The 27,054-nt window shown below is 46.0% G+C and overlaps 1 protein-coding gene across 5 annotated transcripts in view; it reads right to left on the bottom strand.

Annotated features, from left to right (window-relative positions):
• Positions 1-571: 571 nt before the first annotated feature.
• Positions 572-27,054, bottom strand: part of LOC110488661 (protein diaphanous homolog 1) — a 134,123-nt gene continuing 107,640 nt past the window's right edge. For 2 of the 5 annotated variants that reach the window (XM_036942772.1, XM_036942771.1), the window contains 11 exons: positions 21,597-21,695; positions 21,380-21,474; positions 20,881-20,982; positions 20,316-20,555; positions 19,907-20,036; positions 18,714-18,838; positions 18,292-18,456; positions 17,707-17,839; positions 12,396-12,485; positions 5,061-5,111; positions 572-2,773 (listed from right to left, as the gene is read on the bottom strand). In XM_036942772.1, coding sequence (XP_036798667.1) covers positions 2,586-2,773; positions 5,061-5,111; positions 12,396-12,485; positions 17,707-17,839; positions 18,292-18,456; positions 18,714-18,838; positions 19,907-20,036; positions 20,316-20,555; positions 20,881-20,982; positions 21,380-21,474; positions 21,597-21,695 — 1,418 coding nt within the window. In that variant the 3' untranslated portion in view covers positions 572-2,585. Of the gene's footprint in view, positions 2,774-5,034; positions 5,112-12,395; positions 12,486-17,706; positions 17,840-18,291; positions 18,457-18,713; positions 18,839-19,906; positions 20,037-20,315; positions 20,556-20,880; positions 20,983-21,379; positions 21,475-21,596; positions 21,696-27,054 lie in introns of all 5 variants that reach the window. The other 3 variants (XM_036942774.1, XM_036942775.1, XM_036942773.1) reach the window with 3 other exon arrangements.

The following is a 27,054-nucleotide window of genomic DNA, read 5'->3' as shown; positions in this document are numbered from 1 at the left end:
TGACTGAGGGGGTGAGTAGATTATTGGAAATCATGACTTGAACCTGACATAATAGTCAGACCTCTATCCCACCACAGGCCTCAACCACTATCTCACCATTAGGGAGAGGAGTATTAAGAAACAGGTAAATCTCTCTCCCGCTCACACACGGTCTAGTGCTCGTCCAGTGAGGGTTCATTGGGATCTGTGGAACGTTGGCTGGCAGAGGTCTGTGGAAAAGTCGCCGCATACTTCAGGGACCTGGACCCACAGAAGAAACACAGCCACAACAACGGCATTTACCACAGCAGGAAAGAATGTGTATGTTGATACAGCATCGGTCTGTAAAGTCTCGGACTTTGTGTAGCTTCTGTGTTAGCGCTTCCAAATGGACTTTGTATGTGTTCTGTGATCTAGTATAGACTAGCGTTGCCCTTCCCCCGCCCTCTAAACCCTGGAGTGCAGAGATGTGTACCTCAGATGAAATTTCCACTGGCTGAGGCCCAGGAACAGAGCTCTGTATTTGACATCATAGTGAACGGGCACGAGCGCACAGGATAGATTCTGTTGTACAAAAGAATCCTCAGACACATTGCTATCGAAGTCATTTTAATGGTAGCGGACAGCACACACGATCATTTAATACACATTACCACAGTGACATCTCCAGAAACCAACTTTAACCTCTACTTTTAACGTCCATTAAAACAAGTGTAAAAATTCACATAGAAAACAAGCTCTTATAAAATGAAAAAAATTAAATAAAATCTAGAAAAAAATTAGAAAAATCAGGCCAGAAAATGTTATTATTTTCCAGTGATGTTTTTTCAACCTTTCCTCAACGTCCTTTAAAAAGACCACTTAAATAATAGGGACAGGATCACCTGAAATGACTCATCCGCACAAGGAACGTTGTCCTACGGTCGACACGTCATACTCTTGTTTCTGGCGAACAACTACAATCTAAGGGCTAAAATGTTTCCTCGTTGCCCCTTGGCTGCAGTTGTTAAGTCACACAGACGTTGCGGTAACGTTGGTCCTTTTTATACCGTTGAAATATACTGCAGGAAGCAACGATTATAATCACGAAACGACCGCTCAGCTCTTGATAATAACAACACGTTGTGCTTGGTTCTAGTCCAGAGACCTGAACAAACCGATCTCTGATCAGCGCTTACGGGAAAACCACAGTTATTCAAGCAGATGTTCTAACCGTTTGTGACTGACTTGAGATCAGCAGTAGGGATATGTCATGTTTGCATAGGGATTGGTATAGCATGGGTCAACTGACAGAACTGCTTATCATTCTCCTTGGATTACACCAACGTTGTGGCGGCAACATTTGCTGATGGTTACTAAATACAAACCCAGAAAGGCCAGACATTCAGCAACGGGTGTTGCAGTCTAAAGGGGCAAGCGCGCACACACACACGCACACGCGCACACACACACACTCTCGGGGACACACACTTGTCTCAGCATTTTTTGGGGGCAGGTCTCCAGTGTGCTGTAACTTCAGCAGAAAGACCACAGCGCTGTTTAGGAAATATAGCATTTATGATGACGGCAGACAGGCAGGCAGAACCACACAGTAATTACAGATGGCAGAGCATACCCAAGCACAAACTCACACACACACGCACGCACACAACATAGATGCACAAACAACCACTAACATCCACACACACACACGTAGCTCTGGACACACACACAATTTCCTGCTAGTGGAGACGTCCTTTGAGAGATGCCAATAGGGCTCTATAGTCTTTATCACCGACATAGTGACTCCTCCCTGTGAATCAGAGAGAACATAAAGAGCAAGACCCGGGGAAATGAGATGAGGACTGTGGAACATGCGCGCGCGGTCGGGCGCACAAACACACTTAGACTTATCCCTTGGTCCACCCTGACCCAACACAAACTCCTATTGGACAACACGAGGGCTGACATGTGCAACTTGAAGTTGTATTGGTTGGCACTTGTTTCTTTTATAAACATACAGCAAGACAAACATACAGCATATTTGACAATTACAGAGCAACATTTAACAGGTTTGAAAGCAAACCTGTGAAAAAGCAAAGCCTGTCCTATAAAACATCAGGGCCTCCACATAGGTAGGACAGTCCAACCATCCGGATTGGGGGGGGGATGTAGGATCCCTCCTGATAAAGTGTCTGTGGGGTTGTCTCAAGACGTACTTTAGAGAGGAGAGTAGATGGATAGATAGTGTGCGCGAGAGAGACTGATAGAGAAAGAGAGACTGAATGAGCGATAGACAGAGTGCAGTGGATGTGTGCAGATGCCGACGCTTGACCAGACACTGTACGTTTATACGGCAGAGCAAGAGCCCTCCCTCAGCGTGGAAGCGACTAATAGCAAGCCAGCCTGCGAAACCCTGGGGGTGTGGTTAAGGTGAGAGCCCCGCACTCATCCATTGGCCCCTTCAGACCCAGTCTGTCCAATCCCGTGGTCCTATGAAGGAGAGTAGGAGGAAGTTGCCGCTAGACACTGATCTAAGATCAGTTTCTGTATCCCTGCAGAGGTTAGGATATGGGTATGGTAGGCTGATCCAAGATCTGTGGCTAAGGGGTAACTTTAACCCGTTTTTAACTGGACCGTGATAGGCTTTCCTCTAAGAGATCATCTAGTGACCCCGCCCCCTCTATGCTAGGCTCCTCCTTTTGTTCGGCCTTGGTCTTCTTATTGAGCGGTTTGCTGAAGGAGGGCGGGGTGTCCTCCTTCATCAACTCTTTGGCCAGGATGTTCGTTACTGCATGACCAGCTCTCCGGTTGGCTGAAAAGAGAGAGAGAGAGAGAGGTCAGACAAGTCAGAGTTGGTCATCTGGCGTTAACAGACATGCGACAGACAGGGATAGTTGAGACGGGTCAGGTCCATTCAGGATGCAGTTCAGTACAGGGTAAAGACAACACGGCCAAACCAAACCTCTCACTGCAAACATCAACCAGGCGACGTCCCAAATGGCACCCGATCCCCTGTATAGTGCACTACTTTTGACAAAGGGGTTATGGGGATCTAATCAAAAGTAGTGCATTATGTAGGGAATAGGGTGCCACTTGGGATGTAAACGCTGAGAGAGAAGTGACTGACTCACCACAGGCCAGGGTAGGCTGTCTGGAGGAATACCTACTGTCTGCTGATTGGTCAACAGTACACACACATGCACAAGCATGTATTCTCAATGGTGATCAGGAGAAAGAACAAAATGCACACACACGAGACACATGCACGTATGCATGCACACACAGCAGTGGCGTTAATGTGAGCAAGGATTAGTGTGTGTGTGTGTGTGTGTAGAGAACCCTTCACTACATGTGTCAGATAACTACCACACCCCATGATCTTGCTGGCACAGAGAGACGGAAGGAGAGGAAGTGGAGGAAGGAACAGAGGATTTGAGGTTGTGAGGAGGACAGGGGGGTGGGAGGGAAGAGAGAGAAGCAGGAAGGAAAAGAGGAGGATTGAAGGCTGTGAGGAGGGGAGAGGGGGGGCAGGAAGGAAAAGAGGAGGATTTAAGGCTGTGAGGAGGGGAGAGGGGGGCAGGAAAGAAAAGAGGAGGATTTAAGGCTGTGAGGAGGGGAGAGGGGGGGCAGGAAGGAAAAGAGGAGGATTGAAGGCTGTGAGGAGGGGGGGGCAGGAAGGAAAAGAGGAGGATGGAAGGCTGTGAGGAGGGGGGAGCAGGAAGGAAAAGAGGAGGATGGAAGGCTGTGAGGAGGGGAGAGGGGGGGCAGGAAGGAAAAGAGGAGGATTGAAGGCTGTGAGGAGGGGAGAGGTGGGGCAGGAAGGAAAAGAGGAGGATTGAAGGCTGTGAGGAGGGGAGAGGGGGGCAGGAAGGAAAAGAGGAGGATTTAAGGCTGTGAGGAAGGGAGAGGGGGGGCAGGAAGGAAAAGAGGAGGATTGGAGGCTGTGAGAAGGAGTGATGTGGGAGGGAGGAGAGAGGAGAAGGAAGGATCATAGGATTGGAGGCTGTGAGGAGGAGGGGGGAGCAGGGAGGAACAGAGGGGTATAAAGAGACAGGAGAGGGGTATAAAGAGACAGGAGAGGGGTATAAAGAGACAGGAGAGGGGTATAAAGAGACAGGAGAGGGGTATAAAGAGACAGGAGAGGGGTATAAAGAGACAGGAGAGGGGTATAAAGAGACAGGAGAGGGGTATGAAGAGACAGGAGAGGGGTATAAAGAGGAGAGGGGTATGAAGAGACAGTAGAGGGGTATAAAGAGACAGGAGAGGGATATAAAGAGACACGAGAGGGATATAAAGAGACACGAGAGGGATATAAAGAGACACGAGAGGGATATAAAGAGACACGAGAGGGATATAAAGAGACACGAGAGGGATATAAAGAGACAGGAGAGGGATATAAAGAGACAGGATAGGGGTATAAAGAGACAGGAGAGGGTTATAAAGAGACAGGAGAGGGGTATAAAGAGACAGGAGAGGGGTATAGAGAGACAGGAGAGGGGTATAGAGAGAGAGGATGTGAGGAGAGGACCACATAGAAACAAAAGAGAGGATGTGGCACATAACCAGAGACTCAGGAATACACGGAAGAGTGAGAGCAGTGAAACCACTATATGAGAGAGAGCCAGAGAGAAGAGAGAGAGAACGAGATAGAGATGGAGTGTGACAGATTGATAAACGTGTCACATTGTCCACAGGGAACATTCTAGCCTTTTCTCCCTCCTCTCCAGCATTTGGCGGACAGCTGTGCTAAAGCGGCCATTTAGAATGATATAGATCAGTGAGGGATTGTGGGTGTGTGTACTTGTGTATGCAAATGTATCAGAATTAAGAGCCATTAATCCTCAAGCAACACCTGCTGCAAAATAACTGTTTGTTAACAGCAGTACATGTTGTACACTGTACGTGTGTGTGTGTGTGTGTGTGACATGAGGACCGAGCAGCGAGATGCAGTAGTGGGTTCTGGAGTTGACCTAGAATGAAGGTGGCAGTTAGTTTGACTCTGGTCATAGATGCAAACAGGCACACACACACGCAAATGCATGAACCATGGCTGTTAACCACATTACAACACACATTCACATGGTTCTGTTGACACACACGGGTTACCGAGCAGGTCTCCAGCACTAGCTGTGACAGGGACAGCACTGAGTCTGGGGAGGAAGAGGAGGAGGAGGAGAGAGCGAGAGGAGGAGAAAGAGTGAGGAGGAGAGAGAGGAATATGGAGAGATACATTAGAGGTTACGCAACTCAGTTCCTTTCACTTGGTCAGTGCTGGGGTTTACAGAGCTTCATCCCTGCTGACGAACGCAGGCAGCTGTGGCTTTAAATTAGCACCTCGCTCTCATCTACCCCAGGGTGTTCAGAACAGAGATCTAACACACTAATTAGACATTATGCAAATGACCCGATAGTGTGCGCGAGCGAGGTGCAGAGCCCGTCCCAAAAACCCAACACAAGAATAACTTAAAAGGGCTGTCAACGCTCCTCTTCTCACACTCAAGTTGAAGAACAAAAAGAAAAAAGAAAGTTGGGCTGAAGTATCACTGTGGTTCAGGGGCACAGCGAGCGAGAAAGGTGTCAAACTTTAAATAAGAGAGGAGGATTCTGAAAAAAAGACTAAACCAGTAATGATGACACTAATCAGAGAATCAGGGCGAGGACACTGGTTTGGGGGCCGGAGAATCAGGGCGAGGACACTGGTTTGGGGGCCGGAGAATCAGGGTGAGGAAACTGGTTTGGGGGCCGGAGAATCAGGGTGAGGAAACTGGTTTGGGGGCCGGAGAATCAGGGTGAAGCCACTGGTTTGGGGGCCGGAGAATCAGGGTGAGGAAACTGGTTTGGGGGCCGGAGAATCAGGGCGAGGACACTGGTTTGGGGGCCGGAGAATCAGGGTGAGGAAACTGGTTTGGGGGCCGGAGAATCAGGGTGAGGAAACTGGTTTGGGGGCCGGAGAATCAGGGTGAAGCCACTGGTTTGGGGGTCGGAGAATCAGGGTCAATCAATTTGAGTTATGTTAGTAACAGAGCATGCTGTCAGAACAGCAGATACATTTGTAATTGATCAGGAACATGTTCATTTTGTGCCGATATCAACCTAAACCTTTAACCCGTATTTCAGAGTGAATGATTGATGAATATATGGCTTATGTTTTTCTCCACCATTGTGTGTAACTGGTTCTTCAGTCAGAGTTGAGAGGCGAACCTGTTCCCTTCCCACCAGGAAACGAGATGTCTAGACCAGAACCCAGCACAATGCCTCACAACATGCTGCCTGTGATTACCTTCGTATAGAACTGTGTGTATGTGTGGGACAGGGGAAACGGGGACACAGACAGGGTGGTGAAAAGATCATCTGTTACACATTACACAGGAGTCTTCATAATTACTGCCCGATGAGGAAGTGAATCGTATAAACAGGGCCGGTAAGTGTTTCATTGTTTGTGTCTGCAGATGTGCTGGGGAGTGTGATTACGTGAGCGAGTGTGTACATGAGTGACAGAGAGTAAGTGTGAAAGGCAAAGCAACGTGTGTTTAGATGGAACCGTTTTATTGTTAGATAGCCATGGTCTCTCAATATTCACAGATGCTCACAGCTATGTGTGTGTGTGTGTGTGTGAGAGAGAGAGAGTTAGTTAGATCAGCGTGTAGAGAGTGAGGGGACTATGATCATGTAGTTTTGACATGATAGCCATGAGGCCAGTATGTATGGATGTTCCCAGCTGGAGCAGCAGCCTGCGGATCTAGTTCTAGAAGCTCACGTCGCCCCCCTCAGGCTAGACAGGGTAACACACAGCGTTCCCAAAACCAGTCCTCAGTGGCAGTGTGAGTCAGTCATCTGGGACGAGTGCTCTGAAAGTAGACAGGGAGCCCCACAGTCCTTTATTAGGGTCATCTCTGTTAAAAGGGCTGGCCTGCTGCTGCGGAGCGAGCGTGTGTCTCTATTGTGACTGGCCCTTTTATGTGTCGCTCCATTGTGATTGGTGCTTTGCCATTCATTCTCTATTGTGATTGGTGGTTTAGGGTGGGGTTATGACCTCGCAGATGGGCCTATAGTGATGTCTGGGATGCCTCATTGTGGTGCCGTCATTCCTTTAAATGAAAGAGGGACTAGTCAGTAGGTCGTAATTTCCTTAGAATGGCTGTGTGAGAGTCTATTTGGATAAGGTCTTTTACTCTGTGTCTAAGTGTGGGAGTGTGTGAATGTGTATACGTTAGTATCAGTATGCAAGCATGTGTGTGTTGGTATGCAATGTGTGAGGGCCTGCTTTAAAAAGAGCAGTGCAGACAGAGGGAGGACAGCTGTAGCACCTCTCCCCCAGAGACAGAGAGAGAGAGAGAGCCGAGTCCCAGGTCAGGGGTTAAAGGCCCCGCCCCCTCTCTGCCACTCTTCGATCAGACAGCCATGACACAATGACCATAGCTGTGCTCGAATACCCATACTAACATTCTGTATACTACATTCTTAATGAGTATATAACGCAAACTCACCCCATTCCGTACAAATGTGCGCAACCGCGACATTCAAACAAGGCTACAAAGAAAACTAATGGGACTGTAGCGACTGTGTTGACTTCAAAATCGGGGGCGTGAACTAGGTTTCTATTCAAGCGTTGATCGACATGGTAATGGCTCTATAGTATTGGAGAAAAGTTGAAAAAACAGACCCTCTGTTAAAACGGGACGTGTCATGTCGTAACGTACAGCACGCATAAAGCTACTATTTCTGTCTTACAATCTCTCTCCACCAGGTGTAGCACTTCTCTCATCGTTTAAAAACAAGAAATGGACAGTGACGGGTAAGGGGGGATACCTAGTCATTTTTTGTGTCGTCACTGCAAGCTGTCATGACTCTCAAAAAAACGGTTTACTTCTGAAGATCACTTTAGCACCGCCCTAAAAACCCGATTCAACACAAACCTTCAAATAGGTATGTAATGACACATTATATAAACTCTTTACAGTGTTTTATTTACATTTTAGAGGCGATAAGGTGATAAGTTGGACAGATCGAGTGAAAAAAAGTAATTTTCCCACACGACATCTCTCCTACTCACTATCACGCATTAGTTTCGCTTTCCCACCTGCCATTTTAAAAAGACCCGACAGGGCTCAATCATGCAGAAACAGGCAGCGTTTAGGTCATGTCATTCATTTTGTTAGTAAGGGGAGAAAGTGTGCTTTACAATGGTATTGACATTACAGTTGATCTGTAAGTATTACGTTTTTTGGGGTGCTAAAATACGGTCAATTGTACGGACCAAGGCAATGTACAAAAGTGAGCGAGTTTACGTTAGCTAGCTAACAACATACCGGTACATACTGCTGTAATGATACGCTATGTGGTTCGTAAGGACAGCGTAGCCAATATAACGTGTAAGGTTACTTATTTGAAAAGTCATTACTTTATTATATTGCTCAACATTACCTTAACATTCGTCATAATTAGTTAAAGCAATGAATTTGTATCCGCTCTCGTGCTTCGACTGCATATTTTCCGCCATTTTCTTCAAATTTCCAAACGATGCGAAGCCACGCCCATTTCCTGAAGAATTGCATTATGGGCCCTAAAGTACAGAAATAGTGTCCTCTGCGTGTATACTTCACATTTTAGTACGACAACCGGGAACCTTTGGTATACTAACTATATCCATACCATGACCAATAAGCATAGTATATACTCAATTCACGTCACAAATAGTACGGTTAGTATGAGTATTCGAACACAGCTCATGACGACACCCAGCACGAGGCTGGAACTGTGTGTGTGGGTGCTCTATTGTGAGGAAGAACAGGGGGACGTGCGTGAAAGAGTAATAGTAATGGCCGTACTAATGAAGTAACAAGAAGGTCTTCGAGGGTTTTCTATGTAGTGCATGCGGGTGTAGGTCTGTGTGCGTGGGAGTCCGAATGTCAGCCATCTTAACTGAAACCAGCCCAGAGTACCAGGACGTACCTCCTTCTCTAACCCGCTAAAATAAGACCTCGGAGTCATCTAACGCACGCACTCGCTATTGTGTGGGTTAGATTATGAGAGGCCAGCCTGGCTGGGGAGAACGTCGTGGCAGACTGATTTTCACAGCCATCTTTTCCAATGTGGAAAAATGAGGCATTAACAAAGCTCTGATTGACCTGAACCCCCCCCCCCCCCACACACACACACAGGTAGCCAACACAGACATAGAAAACAAGAACTAGGGAAGAGAGAGCACACATTTCCTGTTTGGAGTGTGAAAACGAGTAGAGGTGTCTGACTGAGGCCCTAGTGGGCACTTTTCTCCCCTTCTCTCTTCCCCCCCCTTTCCCTCATTCCTCTACCTCTCTTTCCTTCCTTTGGTTGTGTCTCAATCTGTTTAGCAGTGATTAGGTTGACTGGGCCTCACCTCCCTGTGATGAAGAGTTCTAGCTGTCCCTGGAGAATGCCTGTCAGAGTTAGAGGACCCCAAAGGACGCTTCCACAGATCACTGAACCGAACTTCACAATCTCCACACTCATAACACTGAAACGTCAAACACAGCCGCCCGGAAGAGGCGGGGAGTAGGAAAGATGAGCGAGGCAAAGGGAGGAAGGAAAGGAGAGAGAGAGAGAAAAAGGAGAGAAAAAAAAGAGAGAAGGGTGGGGGGATGTCTGGGCTCTAAGTAGCCTATACTCTGGTGCTGTAACTTTGTGTATGTGTGTTTCTGTGACAGTGAGCTTTCTTAAGTGTGTGTGTGTGCAGCAGCTGAAGTGAGTAACTCAATAGGCCAGTGAAGCAGGAGAGTATTCAACCAGATTATGCGGGTGGTTTTCCTCTAGCCTGAGAGAGCGAGGCTGGAGAACTGTAAGAGTAGAACAGGTCTGAGTGGAAGTCCGCACAGATCACTTAGAGACAGACTGACTGAAGCATGTGTTCACACAATGAACCCAGTCTAGAACGCTATTGCTAGCCTCAGGCTAGTGGTTGTCAACAGAACAGGGGTTAACCTGTTTTAAAAAGGTCATTGTGAAGCCACATTTTTATAGTGTATTTCTATTCTATAACGGAACGCCCCAGACCGCCACAAATCCCTGTCGCTGCCACCCCACCCCTCTCCACCCCCTCCCCCGTCCTGCCAGGCTGAGCTGACAGCACGCCTCGGCCCTCGAGCAACAAAACAGATGGCGCCGTACAAACCGGAGGCAGCCAGGGACTGAAGGCTTCATCAGAGGGAAGGTCACTGTTTGTGCATGAGAGAGAGAGTGTGTCCAAGTATGTACAGTGGCAAGAAAAAGTATGTGAACCCTTTGTAAATACCTGGATTTCTGCATAAACTGGTAATCAAATTTGATCTGATCTTCATCTTGGTCACAACAATAGACAAGCACAGTTTGCTTAAACTAATAACACAAAAACAATTATATGTTTTCATGTCTTCATTGAACACACAGTTTAAAGATTCACAGTGCAGAGTGGGAAAAGTACAGTGCCTTGCGAAAGTATTCGGCCCCCTTGAACTTTGCAAACTTTTGCCTCATTTCAGGCTTCAAACATAAAGATATAAAACTGTATTTTTTTGTGAAGAATCAACAACAAGTGGGACACAATCATGAAGTGGAACGACATTTATTGGATATTTCAAACTTTTTTAACAAATCAAAAACTGAAAAATTGGGCGTGCAAAATTATTCAGCCCCTTTACTTTCAGTGCAGCAAACTCTCTCCAGAAGTTCAGTGAGGATCTCTGAATGATCCAATGTTGACCTAAATGACTAATGATGATAAATACAATCCACCTGTGTGTAATCATCATCATTAGTCATTTAGGTCAACATTGGATCATTCAGAGATCCTCACTGAACTTCTGGAGAGAGTTTGCTGCACTGAAAGTAAAGGGGCTGAATAATTTTGCACACTCAATTTTTGATTTATTAAAAAAGTTTGAAATATCCAATAAATGTCGTTCCACTTCATGATTGTGTCCCACTTGTTGTTGATTCTTCACAAAAAAATACAGTTTTATATCTTTATGTTTGAAGCCTGAAATGTGGCAAAAGGTCGCAAAGTTCAAGGGGGCCGAAAACTTTCGCAAGGCACTGTATGTGAACCATTGGATTTAATAACCATTGGACCCTCCTATGGCAGCAATAACCTCAACCAAACGTTTTCTGTAGTTGCGGATGAGACCTGCACAACGCTCAGGAGGAATTTTGGACCATTCCTCTTTACAAAACTGTTTCAGTTCAGCAATATTTTGGGGATGAACTGCTCTCTTGAGGTCTTGCCACAAAATCTAAAATCGGGTTGAGGGTCAGGGCTCTGACTGGGCCACTCCAGAAGGTGTATTTTCTTCTGTTGATGATACACTTCTGTGTTTAGGGTCGTTGTTCTGTTGCATCATCCAACTTCTGTTGAGCTTCAATTGGCAGACAGACAACCTTACAATCTCCTGCAAAATGTCTCGATAAACTTGGGAATTCATTTTTCCATTGATTATAGCAAGCTGTCCAGGCCCTGAGACACAAAGCAGCCCCAAACCACGATGCTCCCTCCACCATACTTTACAGTGGGGATGAGGTTTTGATGTTGGTGTGCTGTGCCTTTTTTCTCTCCAAACAGTGTTGTGTTCCTTCCAAACAACTCAACTGTAGTTTCATCTGTCCACAGAATATTTAGCCAGTAGCGCTGTGGAACATCCAGGTGCACTTTTGCAAACTTCAGAAGTGCAGCAATGTTTTTTTTGGACAGCAGTGGCTTCTTCCGTGGTGTCCTCCCATGAACATTATTCTTGTTTAGTGTTTTACATATCGTAGACTCGACAACAGAGATGTTAGCATGTTCCAGAGATGTCTTTAGCTGACACTCTAGGATTCTTCTTAACCTCATTGAGAATTCTGCGCTGTCATCTTTACTGGACGGCCCTAGGGAGAGTAGCAACAGTGCTGAACTTTCTCCATTTATAGACAATTTGTCTTACTGTGGACTGATGAACATCAAGGCATTTCGAGATACTTTTTTAACCCTTTCCAACTTTATGCAAGTCAACAATTCTTAATCTTAGGTCTTCTGAGGTCTCTTTTGTTCGAGGCACGGTTCACATCAGGCAATGCTTCTTGTGAATAGCAAACTCACAAGGCAGCTCTAACCAACATCTCCAATCTCGTTTCATTGATTGGACTCAAGGTTAGCTGACTCCGGAGTCCAATTAGCTTTTGGAGAAGTCATTAGCCTAAGGGGGTTAACATACATTGTAGACAAGAAAAATACAATAATTTGTGTGTTATTAGTTTAAGCACACAGTGTTTGGCTGTTGTTGTGACTTAAATGAAGATCAGATCATTTGATGACCAATTTATGCAGAAATCCAGGCAATTCCAAAGGGTTCATATACCTTTTCTTGCCACTGTATGTATGTATGTATGTATGTATGTATGTATGTATGTATGTATTTATGTGAGTGAGTGAGTGAGTGTGTTCTTACCAGCTTGTCGTGGGCCTCTCTTCCTCTTGAAGGCAGCACCAGACTGCAGCGCCTCCAACAGGCCGTCCATGATACCAGTCTCATCACCCTCTGTATACACACATACACACACACACACACACACAATCAATATCACATACACAACTTTCTAACATATATAATCAATACAGAACACAGAAACATCCATATTTACCATACAAAACACACAATTTTCAGCATCCTCCATACAGACATATGACAGAGGAGAGTTCAGTAGACAAAGCACGCCCCCTACCCTCACAAACACACAGAACTCTCTCACAGGGGGGTGGGGGAGTGTCACCAGTCACATGGACATGGTGGCCCATTAGATACAGTAACCTAGTTGGGCACTGACCCAGTTCAGATCCTGTAGAGGCTGCAGGAGTGTACACACACACACACACACACACACAACAGGTCTAGTAAACTATGGCTCAATAAGCTTCAATGTCAACCAGGGATGTGTGTGAGTATACTGTGTGTTTGTTTATGTCTTTGTACCCCTGCGCAGACACAGTGTCTGGCAGTCTAACAGGGGAGAGGGGACTCACTGGCATACATAGGCATGTGGTTTGAATTATATCCACTTTGAACTAAAAGAAGGGAGGGTGACAGGGGGTGGGGGAGTGCTGCATGGGGTTAAAGGTTGTTGTCTTCACCCCCCCCCCCCCCCTATAACCACCCCCCCCCCACCCCACCCACTGGCTTAATCCCACTGTAAGCCTAGCGGCAGATGGCTCCTAGACTTGTCTGTCACATCAGAGAAAGTCACACACACACACACACACACACACAGGCCTACAACACAGCTCGCATACCCACCCAGGTGGCCGCGGCACACAACTGCACAGGCAGAAAACATGCAGTCGTGTTTTTATTTTTAACCAAAAAGGAGAATACTTCTGGCATAGAACCACTCCCCCCCACCTCCATAAATCACACGCTTGTGTTAAACCCAAAGCCATACAGTGAAAACATCTTCGAGGAAACTGCTTTTGGGTGGGTGTTAACGGCAGCAATAAAGGGACAAACTGGGACCGGTTTTAAAAAGCATGCTATATAGTTTACCTAATGACCTGTACACTAAAATGAGACGACCATATCCTAGGGCTAAGGCCCTCTCACTGCACAGCATGTATGCATTATTGTATGGAGCTACATTGGCTATGGGAAAGACCGTCTAACGATTGAATAGTGCAAATTACACTATTGGCTGCCCTATCATTTCTGTAAGTTAGATTTTTTTAATCGTTTTTTATTTTATTTGCATTAATCAATTTGAAACACTTGTTGATAGCTAATTAAATCACATATGATCCCTAAAACTGCTGCACAATACTAATTTCATTAACACAGCCATTGATAATCTATGGTTGGAAATCAATAGGAGAGTGAGTGGTGGTCAAGGTCATTATCAAATGCTCTCTGACCAGTGTGTAATGATGATGACCCCCCCCCCCCCCCCAACAAAAACAAGGTATAGCAAGGCAGTGAGTTAAAAGGGCATAAACTCTGCTAATCCGGTAATAGCATTAGAGAATCAGCATTAGAGATAAAGCTGGAGAAAATAATTACCAGCTATTCTCTAAAGATGTCCCTTAGACACCCCCCCCACACACACACACAGCCTGGTGTCGTCATGTGCAGAACAAGAGCACCCCTAATGGTATTACTTGACATATGCACACACAAACAAAGACAGACAACAGCCCCCCCTTTGGCCACGAGAGATGGTTTACCCAGCATGACTACCACTCTTGCAGGTCACGTTCATCCCCCACCCCCTTCCTGTCAACCCACCTATCCCTTTCTCCTCTCCGCGTCCCTCCCTCTGTTCGGCGAGGACCAACGCTGTCTAATCCCTCTGAGACATCTGTTGCTCTACAACCCCCCCCCCCCCCCTCACAGGCTCTAAGCATTCCCAGTGGCTACACGCCACACACACCCACGTGTCTTCTCTCACTCTCATACACACACACACACACACCACAAACACACCCTCTTTCAGGCAGCACTGACACCTAGCTGCAGACCTGGGGAACTATGCAGGACTGTTGCAACTGAGGAATATGAACAGGTCCCAGGTCAGCTTAGACTACGGCTGCTGTCCCTAATACAATAGGCTTTTGCCATTGGCACTAAACCCTAGAATATATACAGTGAAGACTAAGCATAAATAAACTAGGCCTAAATCCTGATTATAAATGAGCAGTAGTACAGCCTAGGAGTATGTAATATCACTATATTTTAATCTTAATTTATATGCTGGTATTATAACTAGAGGTCGACCGATTAATCGGAATGGCCGATTAATTGGGTCCGATTTCAAGATTTCATAACAATCGGAAATCGTTATTTTTGGGCGCCGATTTCCGTTTATTACATTTTTTTATATTTTTTATACCTTTTATTTAACTAGGCAAGTCAGTTAAGAACACATTCTTATTTTCAATGACTGCCTAGGAACTGTGGGTTAACTGCCTTGTTCAGGGGCAGAACGACAGATTTTCAGCTCAGGGGTTCCAATCTTGCAACTGCACAGTTAACTAGTCCAACGCTCTAACCATTGCACTCCATGAGGAGCCTGCCTGTTACGCGAATGCAGTAGAAGCCAAGGTAAATTGCTAACTAGCATTAAACTTATCTTATAAAAAACAATCAATCATAATCACTAGTTATAACTACTAATCCAGTTTAGCAGGCAATATTAACCAGGTGAAATTGTGTCATTTCTCTTGCGTTCATTGCACGCAGAGTCAGGGTTTATGCAACAGTTTGGGCTGCCTGGCTCATTGCAAACTAATTTGCCAGAATTTTACGTAATTATGACATACATTGAAGGTTGTGCGATATAACAAGAATGTTTAGACTTATGGATGCCACCCGTTAGATAAAATACCGAACAGTTCCGTATTTCACTGAAATAATAAACATTTTGTTTTCGAAATGATAGTTTCCGGATTTGACCATATTAATGACCAAAGGCTCGTATTTCTGTGTGTTATTATGTTATAATTAAGTTTGATTTGATAGAGCAGTCTGACTGAGCAGCAGCAGGCCCGTAATCATTCATTCAAACAGCACTTTCGTGCGTTTTGCCAGCAGCTCTTCGCAAGCACAGTGCTGTTTATGACTTCAAGCCTATCAGCCTAATGGCTGGTGTAACCAATGTGAAATGGCTAGCGAGTTAGCTGGGTGTGCGCTAATACTGTTTCAAACGTCACTCGCTTTTAGATTTGGAGTAGTTATTCCCCTTGCGCTGCAAGGGCCGCAGCTTTTGTGGAGCGATGGATAACGATGCTTTGAGTGTGGCTGTTGTCGATGTGTTCCTGGTGCGAGCCCAGTAGGCTCGAGGAGGGGGACGGAAGCTATACTGTTACACTGGCAATACTATAGTGCCTATAAGAACATCCAATAGTCAAAGGTATATGAAATACAAATGGTATAGAGAGAAATAGTCCTATAATAACTACAACCTAAAACCTCTTACCTTGGAATATTGAAGACTCATGTTAAAAGGAACCACCAACTTTCATATGTTCTCATGTTCTGAGCAAGGAACTCAAACGTTAGCTTTTTTACATGGCACATATTGCACTTTTACTTTCTTCTCCAACACTTTGTTTTTGCATTATTTAAACCAAATTGAACATGTTTCATTATTTATTTGAGGATAAATGGGTTTTTATTGATGTTTTATATTAAGTTAAAATAAGTTAATTCAGTATTGTTGTTAATTTTCATTATTACAAAAACATTTTTTAAAATTTAAATCAGTCGATTAATCGGTATCGGCTTTTTTTGGTCCTCCAATAATCAGTATCGACGTTGAAAAATCATAATCGGTCGACCTCTAGTGTATATAGTCTCCTCTAGTTATAACGCAAGTGTCTGTGTGAGAGAAACTGAGGACACAGTCTCTGTTTATTTCACATGGGATTGTTAAGGCCATGAACTCCAAACACACACTGACCTCACAGAGTTCAACCAACTAGTGTGTGTGTGGGAGAGAGGGAGGGTGTGAGAAGCAGGAAGTAAAACGTGAGGCAAAGTAATTAGGAAGAGAGACCTTGAAACACAGGTCAACCCGCACAACAAAGACTAGGTGAGTGTGTGTACTGTGTGTGTGTGTGTCTGTGTGTGTTTAACTAGGTTGTGAAGAATACCACGGAGCTTTGGCAGTCCTACCACCTGTATGTAAATGGCCTCTCCCCTCCCAGTCACACACAAATGTGCAGTCAAGTTTCATGGTGAACTGTCGACATGAAGCTCAATAGGCACTCAAAGCGCTATGAAGGAATGGATGGATGTGTGTGTGTGTTTTTTGAATGTCTGTAGTGGTTGACCATGAAAACGGACTCCTTCACGTTCGACACACTGCATGGAAAATTGGTTAAAATGGCAGGTAGATCACTTGCTGCCCCTTTAAAAAGAAAGGAGAGAAATTATGGAAAGAATTAGGGAGAGATGGAAGAAAAAGAGGGAGGAGAAGAGCCAGCTGGAACACATCATCAGGAGAGAGGGAAATAATGTGGGTGAAAGAGTGCACACACACACACACACACACACACACACACACACACACACACACACACACACACAGCGCTGTAGCAGAGAGGAATTCTGTTGACTGTGGAACTGTGGAGTCCCAAGGGAGACCAACTGGAGCCAAGAGGAGGAATGTTCCGAAAGTAGGTCAGAGAAAGAAAAGTAAGTCACTTTTTTGCCTGCTACACCCTCACACATGCTGTCCCTCAGCTTGTGTGAGGCTGTAGAAGGCAAAAAAAGTTACTTATTTGTGGTCCGTTTGTATGGGTTTCAGCGCATTGCCCTGTGTGTGTGTGTGTGTGTGTCAGGATAAGACGTCCGCTATCCCAGCCTGTTTGAATCCCAGACAGAGGAAGAGAGAGGAACGTATTTGTGGAGCTAGAGAGTTCCTCCATCGTCTTACTCTTTTCTGAGAAGAAAATCCCTCGTTCCAAAAACAATGGACGAGGGGATAAGACAGACTACAGTTTCCTCCACATTTGTATCCTCCGTCTCTTGTTCACTCGCTCTTTTCTCTCGCTCTGTGCAGAGATCCTCTGTATTAGATTATCTTAGGTCTGCTGTGGATTACTGGAGAACACACACACACACACACACACACACACACACACACACACACAGACAGATCCCGCAGTACAGTGGGCTCTGACTGCCCCCAACTGGTATCAAGGAGAAGTTCATTTCACAAAACATCCTCCCACCCACACACGTTGACCCACTCCTCTCCCACAGACACTCTGACCTTCGTTGAGGTCCAGTTGTTGGCTTCTCTTCTGTTTCTCCTCCTTCTCCCTGTCAGCCTTCTCTCTGGCCAGCTTTGCTCTCTTGATCTTCTCCTCCGCCTCCCTCCTCTTCGCATTCTCCTTCACGGCTTGCTGAGGGGACATGGACACAAGAGACGGTGAGTGCGTGTGTACGCGAGAAGGGGGGAGAGAGCGCGAGCACGCGACACCGAGAAACACGTGAAGAGTTGGCCACGTGCCAAGACAACCGGGTCAAACAAGCCAGCGCCTGCACCTGTAGGATCACGGCGCTCTCTTAGTAAACCACAGTCGCAGCTAAACGCTTTAAAATGTGACAGACACACCTCCCATTACGCACGCGATGTCAACACTAGGAACAGGTGGCAGAACCTGTCCCCCAGTTTCCACTTCCTCCCCCTTCCCTCTAATGTGTTTGTTTAGGCTAAGAGGGAACTGATAAGGAATTACCTGTAAATATTACTTGCACAGGCAGGTGAGGAGAAACGACGCTGTTCGCTATCGACTTCAGTGTGTAGAATTGAACCCGAAATGAGAGACACCCGTGCGCGAGAGCGCACACTCACCTGGAACATGTTCTTGAAGTTGTTGAGGTCGCCAAAGAACTCTTCGACAGAAATCTTGCGAGGGTCGAACACAAAGTAGTCCCCCAGGTCGGAGTACTGCTTCTCCATGTTCTTATGCATCATGTCCAACTTCTCGTACTGCTCTCTGGCACTGACCACGAAGCTGTGGGGAACAGCGTTAAGGAACACAGGGCCCAGCAAACACACAGAGGCCTACACACTCACACACATTCAGCACGGAAGACTTGGCCGGCAGGAAATGACATCAGAGGATGTGTCCCGGTCTCCGTCGTAATTCGTAGGGTGTGTGGCGCTAATTACAAACAACACTTCACACGTCATTCTATTGGGTCAGAGGAAGTGAAAATGACTGGAGAGAAGTTGGACTTCGAGTGAACGTGATTCGCAGTAGTAAAGGATATATTCATTTTCTCTATGAACATGTCCCTGTCACTCTGTGGAGGAGGGAAGGTCTCCAGGTCTTTGTCCAGACTCTTCAGCGCACGGCCCATCTGCTCCAAGTTCTTCTGCAGAGTCTCAGCCGACACTGGCACAGGGGTTAGAGGGGAAAAGGGGCAATACGTGTCATGAAAGGCAAGGGGATGAGGAGAGAAAACAAGGAAAGGAAAACTGTGTCCGAATATTTACATCCACCACCCCCCCCGTCTTAGTTCTGAGGGCAGATGTTAGGTGTAGTCTAGGGTTGGGCAATATTACGATAGCATCGTCTAGCGTCTACTGTCAGCCATCGCCGATGGTGACGACACAGCGATGTGACAGGCGATGGTTTAGCCCATTTAAAAAGTGACTGGCGCCGCCCCGTAGGCTTAAGGGACCGAGTCGGTCAGCACACGAGTGACATTCCGAGTAATCTGCCTGGGTCCTATTTGCTATTGCCCTATTTCAATAAACAGCCTGTTATGCAAGCCTACAGAACGCAACAGAGTAAAGTAGCTAAGACGAAAAATTCCCCCAAGATCTATGTGTGTAGATCTCTCAAAATGTCCAGTCAGAATACTGCTTCTCTCTCTAGCTCTGTATAGCTCAAAGCTATTCCGTATATTTATAAGGAACACTCCTTAACTAGACTGGGTCTAGCTGTTAAAAAATAAGGTAAAAAAAATTTTAAACGCAGGCTATATTCCCTCTCCATTTGATATGAATAGGACTTTGGGCCAAGCTACACTTTCATCATTTTACGCATGCACGGTAGCCAGGGGACTCATAACGAGAGCGATCAAACGATAGCGATAGACTATAGAAAGAAATGTTGAAATACAAGCTTCAAGTTGAAGCCCATTAAGAAATAAATGATCCGTGCGGGAAAAAATCCATCTAAAAACAAAAACAAAACGGCCAATAACCTAAACTCCTACTAGGCCTATCATAAAAGCTTAAAGGCAAATTTAAGTTATGAACAGTAGCCTATTTCCTAAATATTCTATAGTCCTAAAGTTGCCGCTTTCAAAGAGAACAAGAATGAAAATTAAGAGAGGAGGAAGCAAGACAAGTATTGTGAAGCACGAGGACGGAGGACGTCCAGCCCGTGATTTTACCACTACTTGATCACGATACGTCGCCCGACCCTAGTGTGGTCCATGGTTGTCGTGGTTACCTCGGCTGGCCTTCTCCACGTGGATGAGCTCGTCTGGGAAGGTCATGACGTCGGGATACTGCTCCTGACAAACGTCAGCCAGGAAGTGCAGCAGCGTCTGCTTCAGGTCAGCCGTCTTGGTGTCCCGCAGCTGATTGGAAAGAGGGTCAGAGGGCAAATCAGAAAAGAGTTTGATCCCCCTCACTTTTAAAACCCTCAATGCAGTCTGCTTATCACGTCCATTTTGTCCTAACCCTGTACCGTGTATGTAGATATGCGGTTGTGTCTGTGTGTGTGTTTATTTACGCGTGTAGATCTCTCTCTATCACCTTGCAGAAGTAGTGGATGTTGAATGTGAAGGCCTCCGAGTGAAGTGCATGTGTGGATATGTACACGTGCGTCTCTCTCTCACACACACACACACACACACCTTGCAGAGGTAGCTGATGCTGAATCCGAAGGCCTTGGCGTTGCGGGAACCGGCGTTCATGTAGTTGCCCACCAGCAGGATGATCTGCAGCAGCTGGGAGAAGGTGGCGCTCTTCCTCAGCTCCTCGCAGGCCGCCGTCACAGACACCACGTCTGGCTTGATGTTGTTCAGCTGCTCCTCAAACTGCAGCCGGAACAAGATGGCCGTCAGCCGAGGCTTCAGCCGCTTCACCGTCGACATCTGGAGGCGGGAGCGAAGGCAGTGTTGGAGACCATGACAGACACGAGGTAAATGTGTTATAAATGATTTCTGAAGCATCTTTTAAGTGCAAACGAACACTTGTGAATGCTCTATAAAGCCTTTTATAAGTTATGTTTCCTTTAAAGTGGGTTGGGAGGGATTGTATTTCCTGGTAGTGTTTGTCTAGGGTCAATGGGTTTGTGTGTGTTGTTGGCTAGTTCGTGTTTTCCAAGTCCAATGTGTTACGCTATGGGTTATTCAGGCCAATCAGAGCTTTGTTAATGCCTCATTTTTCCACATAATAGCGTGTGTGTTCTGTTCTCACCACGACTCCAAACTGCTCGGCCTCTGCCAGGTCTTCATACTCGTCTTTCATCTCACCCAGAACATTTAGCGTCTCCTGTTCAGGCAGCTGCTTGATAAGATTCTACACAGACAGAGAGACACACAGAGAGAGACACACACAGAGAGAGACACAGAGAGAGAGACACACACAGAGAGAGACACACAGAGAGAGACACACAGAGAGAGAGAGACACACAGAGAGAGACACACAGAGAGAGACACAAAGAGAGAGAGACATACAGAGAGAGACACACAGAGAGAGAGACACACAGAGAGAGAGACACACAGAGACACAGAGAGAGAGACACACAGAGACACAGAGAGAGAGACACACAGAGACACAGAGAACATTAATTTACACACAGGACGAATACAACATTTGAATGCATAAAAACGCACGCATAGGAAACACCGACTCGGCTCACGTTCAGCCAGCCAGCCAGACAGACAAACAAAGACACCCTCTCTCTGGTCTGTACCTGCACCATGGACTCAGAGAGCAGCTTCTCGTTGACCTCCAGGATGACGTTCTTGATCTCCTCGTAGGGCAGACGGAACGAGCCCAGGAAGATGGCTGAAACACACAGCCAGTCAGAGCTCACACACACACAACCCAACAACACGTGACTGCTAGATAATTTGCTGCATTGTAACCCTGAGAAGCTGAGCATAGTGGATGGTGGTGACGACACTCACAAAGGTTCTGAGATGATTTGGAGTCCAACACCTTCAACTCTTTCACCTTCTTCTTCTGGGTTGTTTTCCTCTCCTCCTCTCCCTCCTGGTCTTTCTTAGCTGTTCACAGAGAAAGAGAGAGCGAGAGAGAGAGGTGGGGGTGAAGATTTTATATTGTTAATATTTGGTCTTCAGTTGGTAGAGCATGGCAACTAAGTCACTAGATAAAAGCTAAAATGGCAAGAGGACTCGCGTCAATCCCGAAGCACATTTCAACTGGAGGGAGGAGATAGATGGTGCGCAAGAGGATAAATAAAGGAACATAGCAGTGGAGAGGAGGCCATGGTGACCTTTTTAAAGCATATGACAAGGAAAACAGAAAGAGTGATATAGCAGAGGTGACAAGAGAAACAGTATGATAGAAATAGAGGGGGGGGGGGGGGGGGTGGATGTAGATAGAGGCTGGCAGAGCGAGAGAGAGCGCGAGAGAGAGCGCGATGCCCTTTTCGTGCGTCTCCCCCCTCCAGCTGTAGAATGTCATGGAGGTGTTGGGAGCATTGTAACGTTACACCTCGGAGTAGACGGGAGAAACAGCACTCCACCACCACGGGGGAAGAATTTTCACGTCGCACAAGGCTACTGGACATAGTTCTCATGCAGATGGACATGGAGGGCTCGGAGGCAGGCACAAAGCAGCAGCGAACACACCACCATACACACTCAAACGGTTGGGACAAGGGTCAGGAACTTGTCTGTGGGGAGTGTGCGTACTTCTGGGTTGAGCTCAGTGTGTTGGACACACACACACACAAAAATAATTGTACGCACAAAATAATTTAGCTAACAGGGATCTTGATCCAGGAAGCGATTGAAAGTCTCTGTTGCAGCCTTGAGCTTGATATCATTTATTTAACACATCTTAGATTTCTTATGGTTATACTTAACTTATAGTTAGTTATAAGCAGTGACATAGCATGCAGTCCCCCCCCCCCTCCCAAATATGACTTTCTATTTTTTAAATGGTTTTTGAAAACCATACATTTGGTATTTCGAAATATACCATACAGTGCATTCGGAAAGTATTCAGACACCTTGACTTGTACCACATTTTGTTACGTTACAGCCTTATTCTAAAATGGCCGCCCGGCCGAACTGAGCAATCGGGGGAGAAGGGCCTTGGTCAGGGAGGTGACCAATAACCCGATGGTCACTGACGGACCTCCAGAATTCCTCTGTGGTGATGGGAGAACCTTCCAGAAGGACGACCATCTTTGCAGCACTCCGCCGTTCAGGTCTTTGGTGTGATGAAACCAAGATTGAACTCTTTGGCCTGAATACCAAGCGTTGCGTCTGGAGGAAACCAGGCACCATCCCTACGGTGAAGCATGGTGGTGGCAGGGACACAAGGCGGGATTGAGGGAAAGATGAACGGAGCCAAGTACAGAGAGATCCTTGATGAAAACCTGCTCCAGAGTGCTCAGGACCTCAGACTGGGGCAATGGTTCACCTTCCAAAAGGACAATGACTCTAAGCACACAGCCACCACAACGCAGGAGTGGCTTCGGGACAAGTCTCAATGTCCATGAGTGGCCCAGCTAAGAGCCCGGACTTGAACCTGATCGAACATCTCCGGAGACCTGAAAATAGCTGTGCAGCGACGCTCCCCATCCAACCTGACAGAGCTTGAGAGGATCTGCAGAGAAGAATGGGAGAAAGAACCCAAATACAGGTGTGCCAAGCTTGTAGCATCATACCCAAGAAGACTTAATGCTACAATTTCTGCCAAAGGTGCTTTAACAAAGTACTGAGTAAAGGGTCTGAATACTTATGTAAATGTGATATTTAAGTTAATAAACCTGCAAAAATGTCTAAAACACAGTTCTTGGTTTGTCATTATGGGGTATTGTGTGTAGATTGATGAGTAAAACTATTTTAATCCATTTTAGAATAAGTCTAATGAAACAAAAAAAAGGTCAGTCAATCCAGAAAATGTCAAGAACTTTAAAAGTTTCTTCCACAATCATCCGACCTCAACTCAATTGAGATGGTTTGGGATGAGTTGGACCACAGAGTTAAGGAAAAGCAGCCAACAACTCCTTCAAGACAGTTGGAAAAGCATTCCAGGTGAAGCTGGTTGAGAGAATGCCAAGAGTGTGCAAAGCTGTCAAGGCAAAGGGTGGCTACTTTGAAAAAACTCAAATATATTTAGATTTGTTTAACACTTTTTTGGTTACTACATGATTCCATATTTGTTATTTCATAGTTTTGATGTCTTTATTATTCTACAATGTAGAAAATAGTAAAAAATAAAGGAAAACCCTGGAATGAGTAGGTGTGTCCAAACTTTTGACTGGTACTGTATATATAACTATTACAACAGTACTACTACTACAGTACTACCCTTACTACTACCACTATAGTACTACCATTACTACTACCACCAACAACAACTACTACAACAGTACTATCACAGTACACTGTATAATAACAAAGAGCAGGCCTTTGTCTGAGGCCCCACTCTCTCTCACAGTCCACTACTCACAGCCTGAACAGCATTGTTTGTTTCACTTGGGCATCATGACCTCCTGTTAGCATCTTTGTCACCTGTCTGCTGTCTGTGGGTAGCATATGTGTTTTCCCTGTGTGACAACAAGCATATGTTGTCTTCGGATGTACCTAATGTATTGTGTGTGTGTGTGTGTGTGTGTGTGTGTGTGTGTGTGTGTGTGTGTGTGTGTGTGTGTGTGTGTGTGTGTGTGTGTATAAGGTGTACTGTCTGTATTGTCAATAGGAATCATAAACACCATTGTGTCTCGCACACTCTGTCCTGGAGCCTACAGAGAGCAGGAAGACTATCAGGATATCCGCCGTTACACACACGGACAGAGACAAACACACAGGGACATAGACACACACAATCAGAGAGACAAATAGAGATGGACATACACGATATATACAAAAGTATGTGGACACCCCTTCAAATTAGCGGATTCGGCTTATCCAGCCAAACCCGTTCCTGACAGGTGTATACAATCGAGCACACCGCCATGCAATCTCGACAGACAAACATTGGTTGTGGAAATGCGTTCAATGAACTGATGAATCACTCTTCGCCATCTGGCAGTCCGACAGACGAATCTGGGTTTGGCAGATGCCAGGAGAAAGCTACCTACACGAATGCATAATGCCAACTGTAAAGTTTGGTGGAGGAGGAATAATGGTCTTAGCTGTTTTTCCTGGCTCAGGCTAGGCCCCTTAGTTCCAGTGAAGGGAAATCGTAACACTACAGCATACAATGACATTCTAGGCAAATGTGTGCTTCCAACTTTATGGCAACAGTTTGGGAAAGGCCCTTTCCTGTTTCAGCATGACAATGCCCCTGTGCACAAAGCGAGGTCCATACAGAAATGGTTTGTCGAGATCGGTGTGGAAGAACTTAACTGGCCTGCATAGAGCCCTGACCTCAACTCCATCGAACACCTTGGGATGAATTGGAACAGACTGCGAGCCAGACCTAATCACCCAACATCAGTGCCCAACCTCAATAATGCTTGTGGCTGAATGGAAGTCCCCACAGTAATGTTCAAACATCTAGTGGAAAGAAGAGTGGAGGCTGTTATAGCAGCGAAGTAGAGACCAACTCCATATTAATGCCCATGAATCTGGAATGAGATGTTCGACGAGCAGGTGTCCACATATTTTTGTAGAGAGAGCGAGAGAAGAGGGGATGAGAGAGAGAGGGGATGAGAGGAGAGAGAGGGGGGATGAGAGGATAGAGAGGGGGGATGAGAGGAGAGAGAGAGGGGGGATGAGAGGAGAGAGAGGGGGGATGAGAGGAGAGAGAGGGGATGAGAGTGTGCTCCTATGGTTATTATAGTGCATGATGCGCTCTAGCCAATCAGAGCACAGCCCTCTGATAAGCGTTCCTATGACGTCGTCGTCATCACTACGACGACACACGTCGTCATTACATCACTATCATAAAACGGGTCCTAGGCCGAGGGCAAAACGGGTCCTAGGCCGAGGGCAAAACGGGCCCTAGGCCGAGGGCAAAACGGCTGCACACATACAGGTTCTCTCATTTATGGTGCAATGGCACCCCTACTGGCCACTGATAACACACCACTCACACTAAACTGCCACAATGGGGGGAGAACACTGACACACACATGGCATGTCCATTAGCAAACACACAAACGTTCTCGTTTTATAGTCCATGCTGTAGTTCTATTGCTCCCCACCCGCACAAAGGGGACCCCTTACTCACCCCCATACGCCCCCTCCCCCTGGTTACCCCACCACAGCCCCCTGCCTCTCCAACAGCTGTCTGGCACGGAGACAAGTGTGTGTGTGTGTGTGTGTGTGTGTGTGTGTGTGTGTGTGTGTATGCTCTCAAGTCTTTTCGTTACTGTTCAACTAACATTACAAATCTATCTCCTGCTAAAAGAGAGAAACAAAGAAGGAGAGGAGGGTTAAGGAGAAGAGCCAAGTCATGCAGTAGTTGAATAGTTAAAGCTTAAATAAAGGTTACACATTTTTCTTTAAAAAGTCTGTCGGAGTGAGTGTCTGTACAAAAAGGAGACTGTTTATCAGTCACCAGGCATGAACTGTTACTCATCCCCCCATCCTCTTCTCTCTCGCTCCTTAAAAGGATAGAATCTGTGAGGTGGTGACAGCTCGCTGCCTTGGAGCGAAGAAAAGAGAGAAACAGGAAAGAACAAAAAAAATACAAATCAACCCCTTCTCAGAGAAAAGCTCTCTTATTTCATCCATTTCCCTCTCCTTCATTCCCTCTCCTCTTTCATTCTCTCATTACCACTCCCTGCATGCGGAGTAGACTGGACCAAGGTTATTTTTATTCTAAAAGCTTACAGATGGCAGAGTCCATTGTGTGCATTCGGAGGAAAAGAGTGGCTCATGACACACCTCTACTGGCCAGCTGGGAGAAGTGCACTCAACATTATATAACTTGAATACAACTCCCCCCCCCATACAACATTCTTCTGCCCCGAGTTTCTCCCCAGCTAGAAGTGGAGGAGAGGGTTTTAGGTTTCGAGAGTCACATTCTTAAGGTTTGGACTGAGAGGCTCCTGATATTATGCTTCTACATGTCTAGCTGCCATACAACACACAATACACTTTTCTCCTGCTTACAAAGTCTTGAACTTCACAACCTTAATTCAATGTGTTTAGACTGGAAGCCTCACGCGTTCAATTTGAAAATGAAGTTACTCTAAAAGTTTGAATGGAATGTACGTGACAAAGACTGGAGAGAAAATGGAGAGCATGGGGAAGGGGGGAGGCTAAAAAGTGGCATGAGGTCTTTTGTCTAAACTTAACAGAAGGACAGCTGACTGAGACTTGGTCCCTTTAAACTTTAAAATGTGCACATTACGCCACGGTGTGTGTGTGTGTGTGTTAAAGAGAGAAAGAATAGGGGGGGTTCCAGAATAACCTCGGACTGAAAGAGCCCCTTCAT

This window comes from Oncorhynchus mykiss, chromosome 14, assembly GCF_013265735.2.
Source record: "Oncorhynchus mykiss isolate Arlee chromosome 14, USDA_OmykA_1.1, whole genome shotgun sequence".
In the NCBI taxonomy this organism is placed as follows: domain Eukaryota; kingdom Metazoa; phylum Chordata; class Actinopteri; order Salmoniformes; family Salmonidae; genus Oncorhynchus; species Oncorhynchus mykiss.
This window is presented reverse-complemented; position numbering and strand designations above follow the sequence as displayed.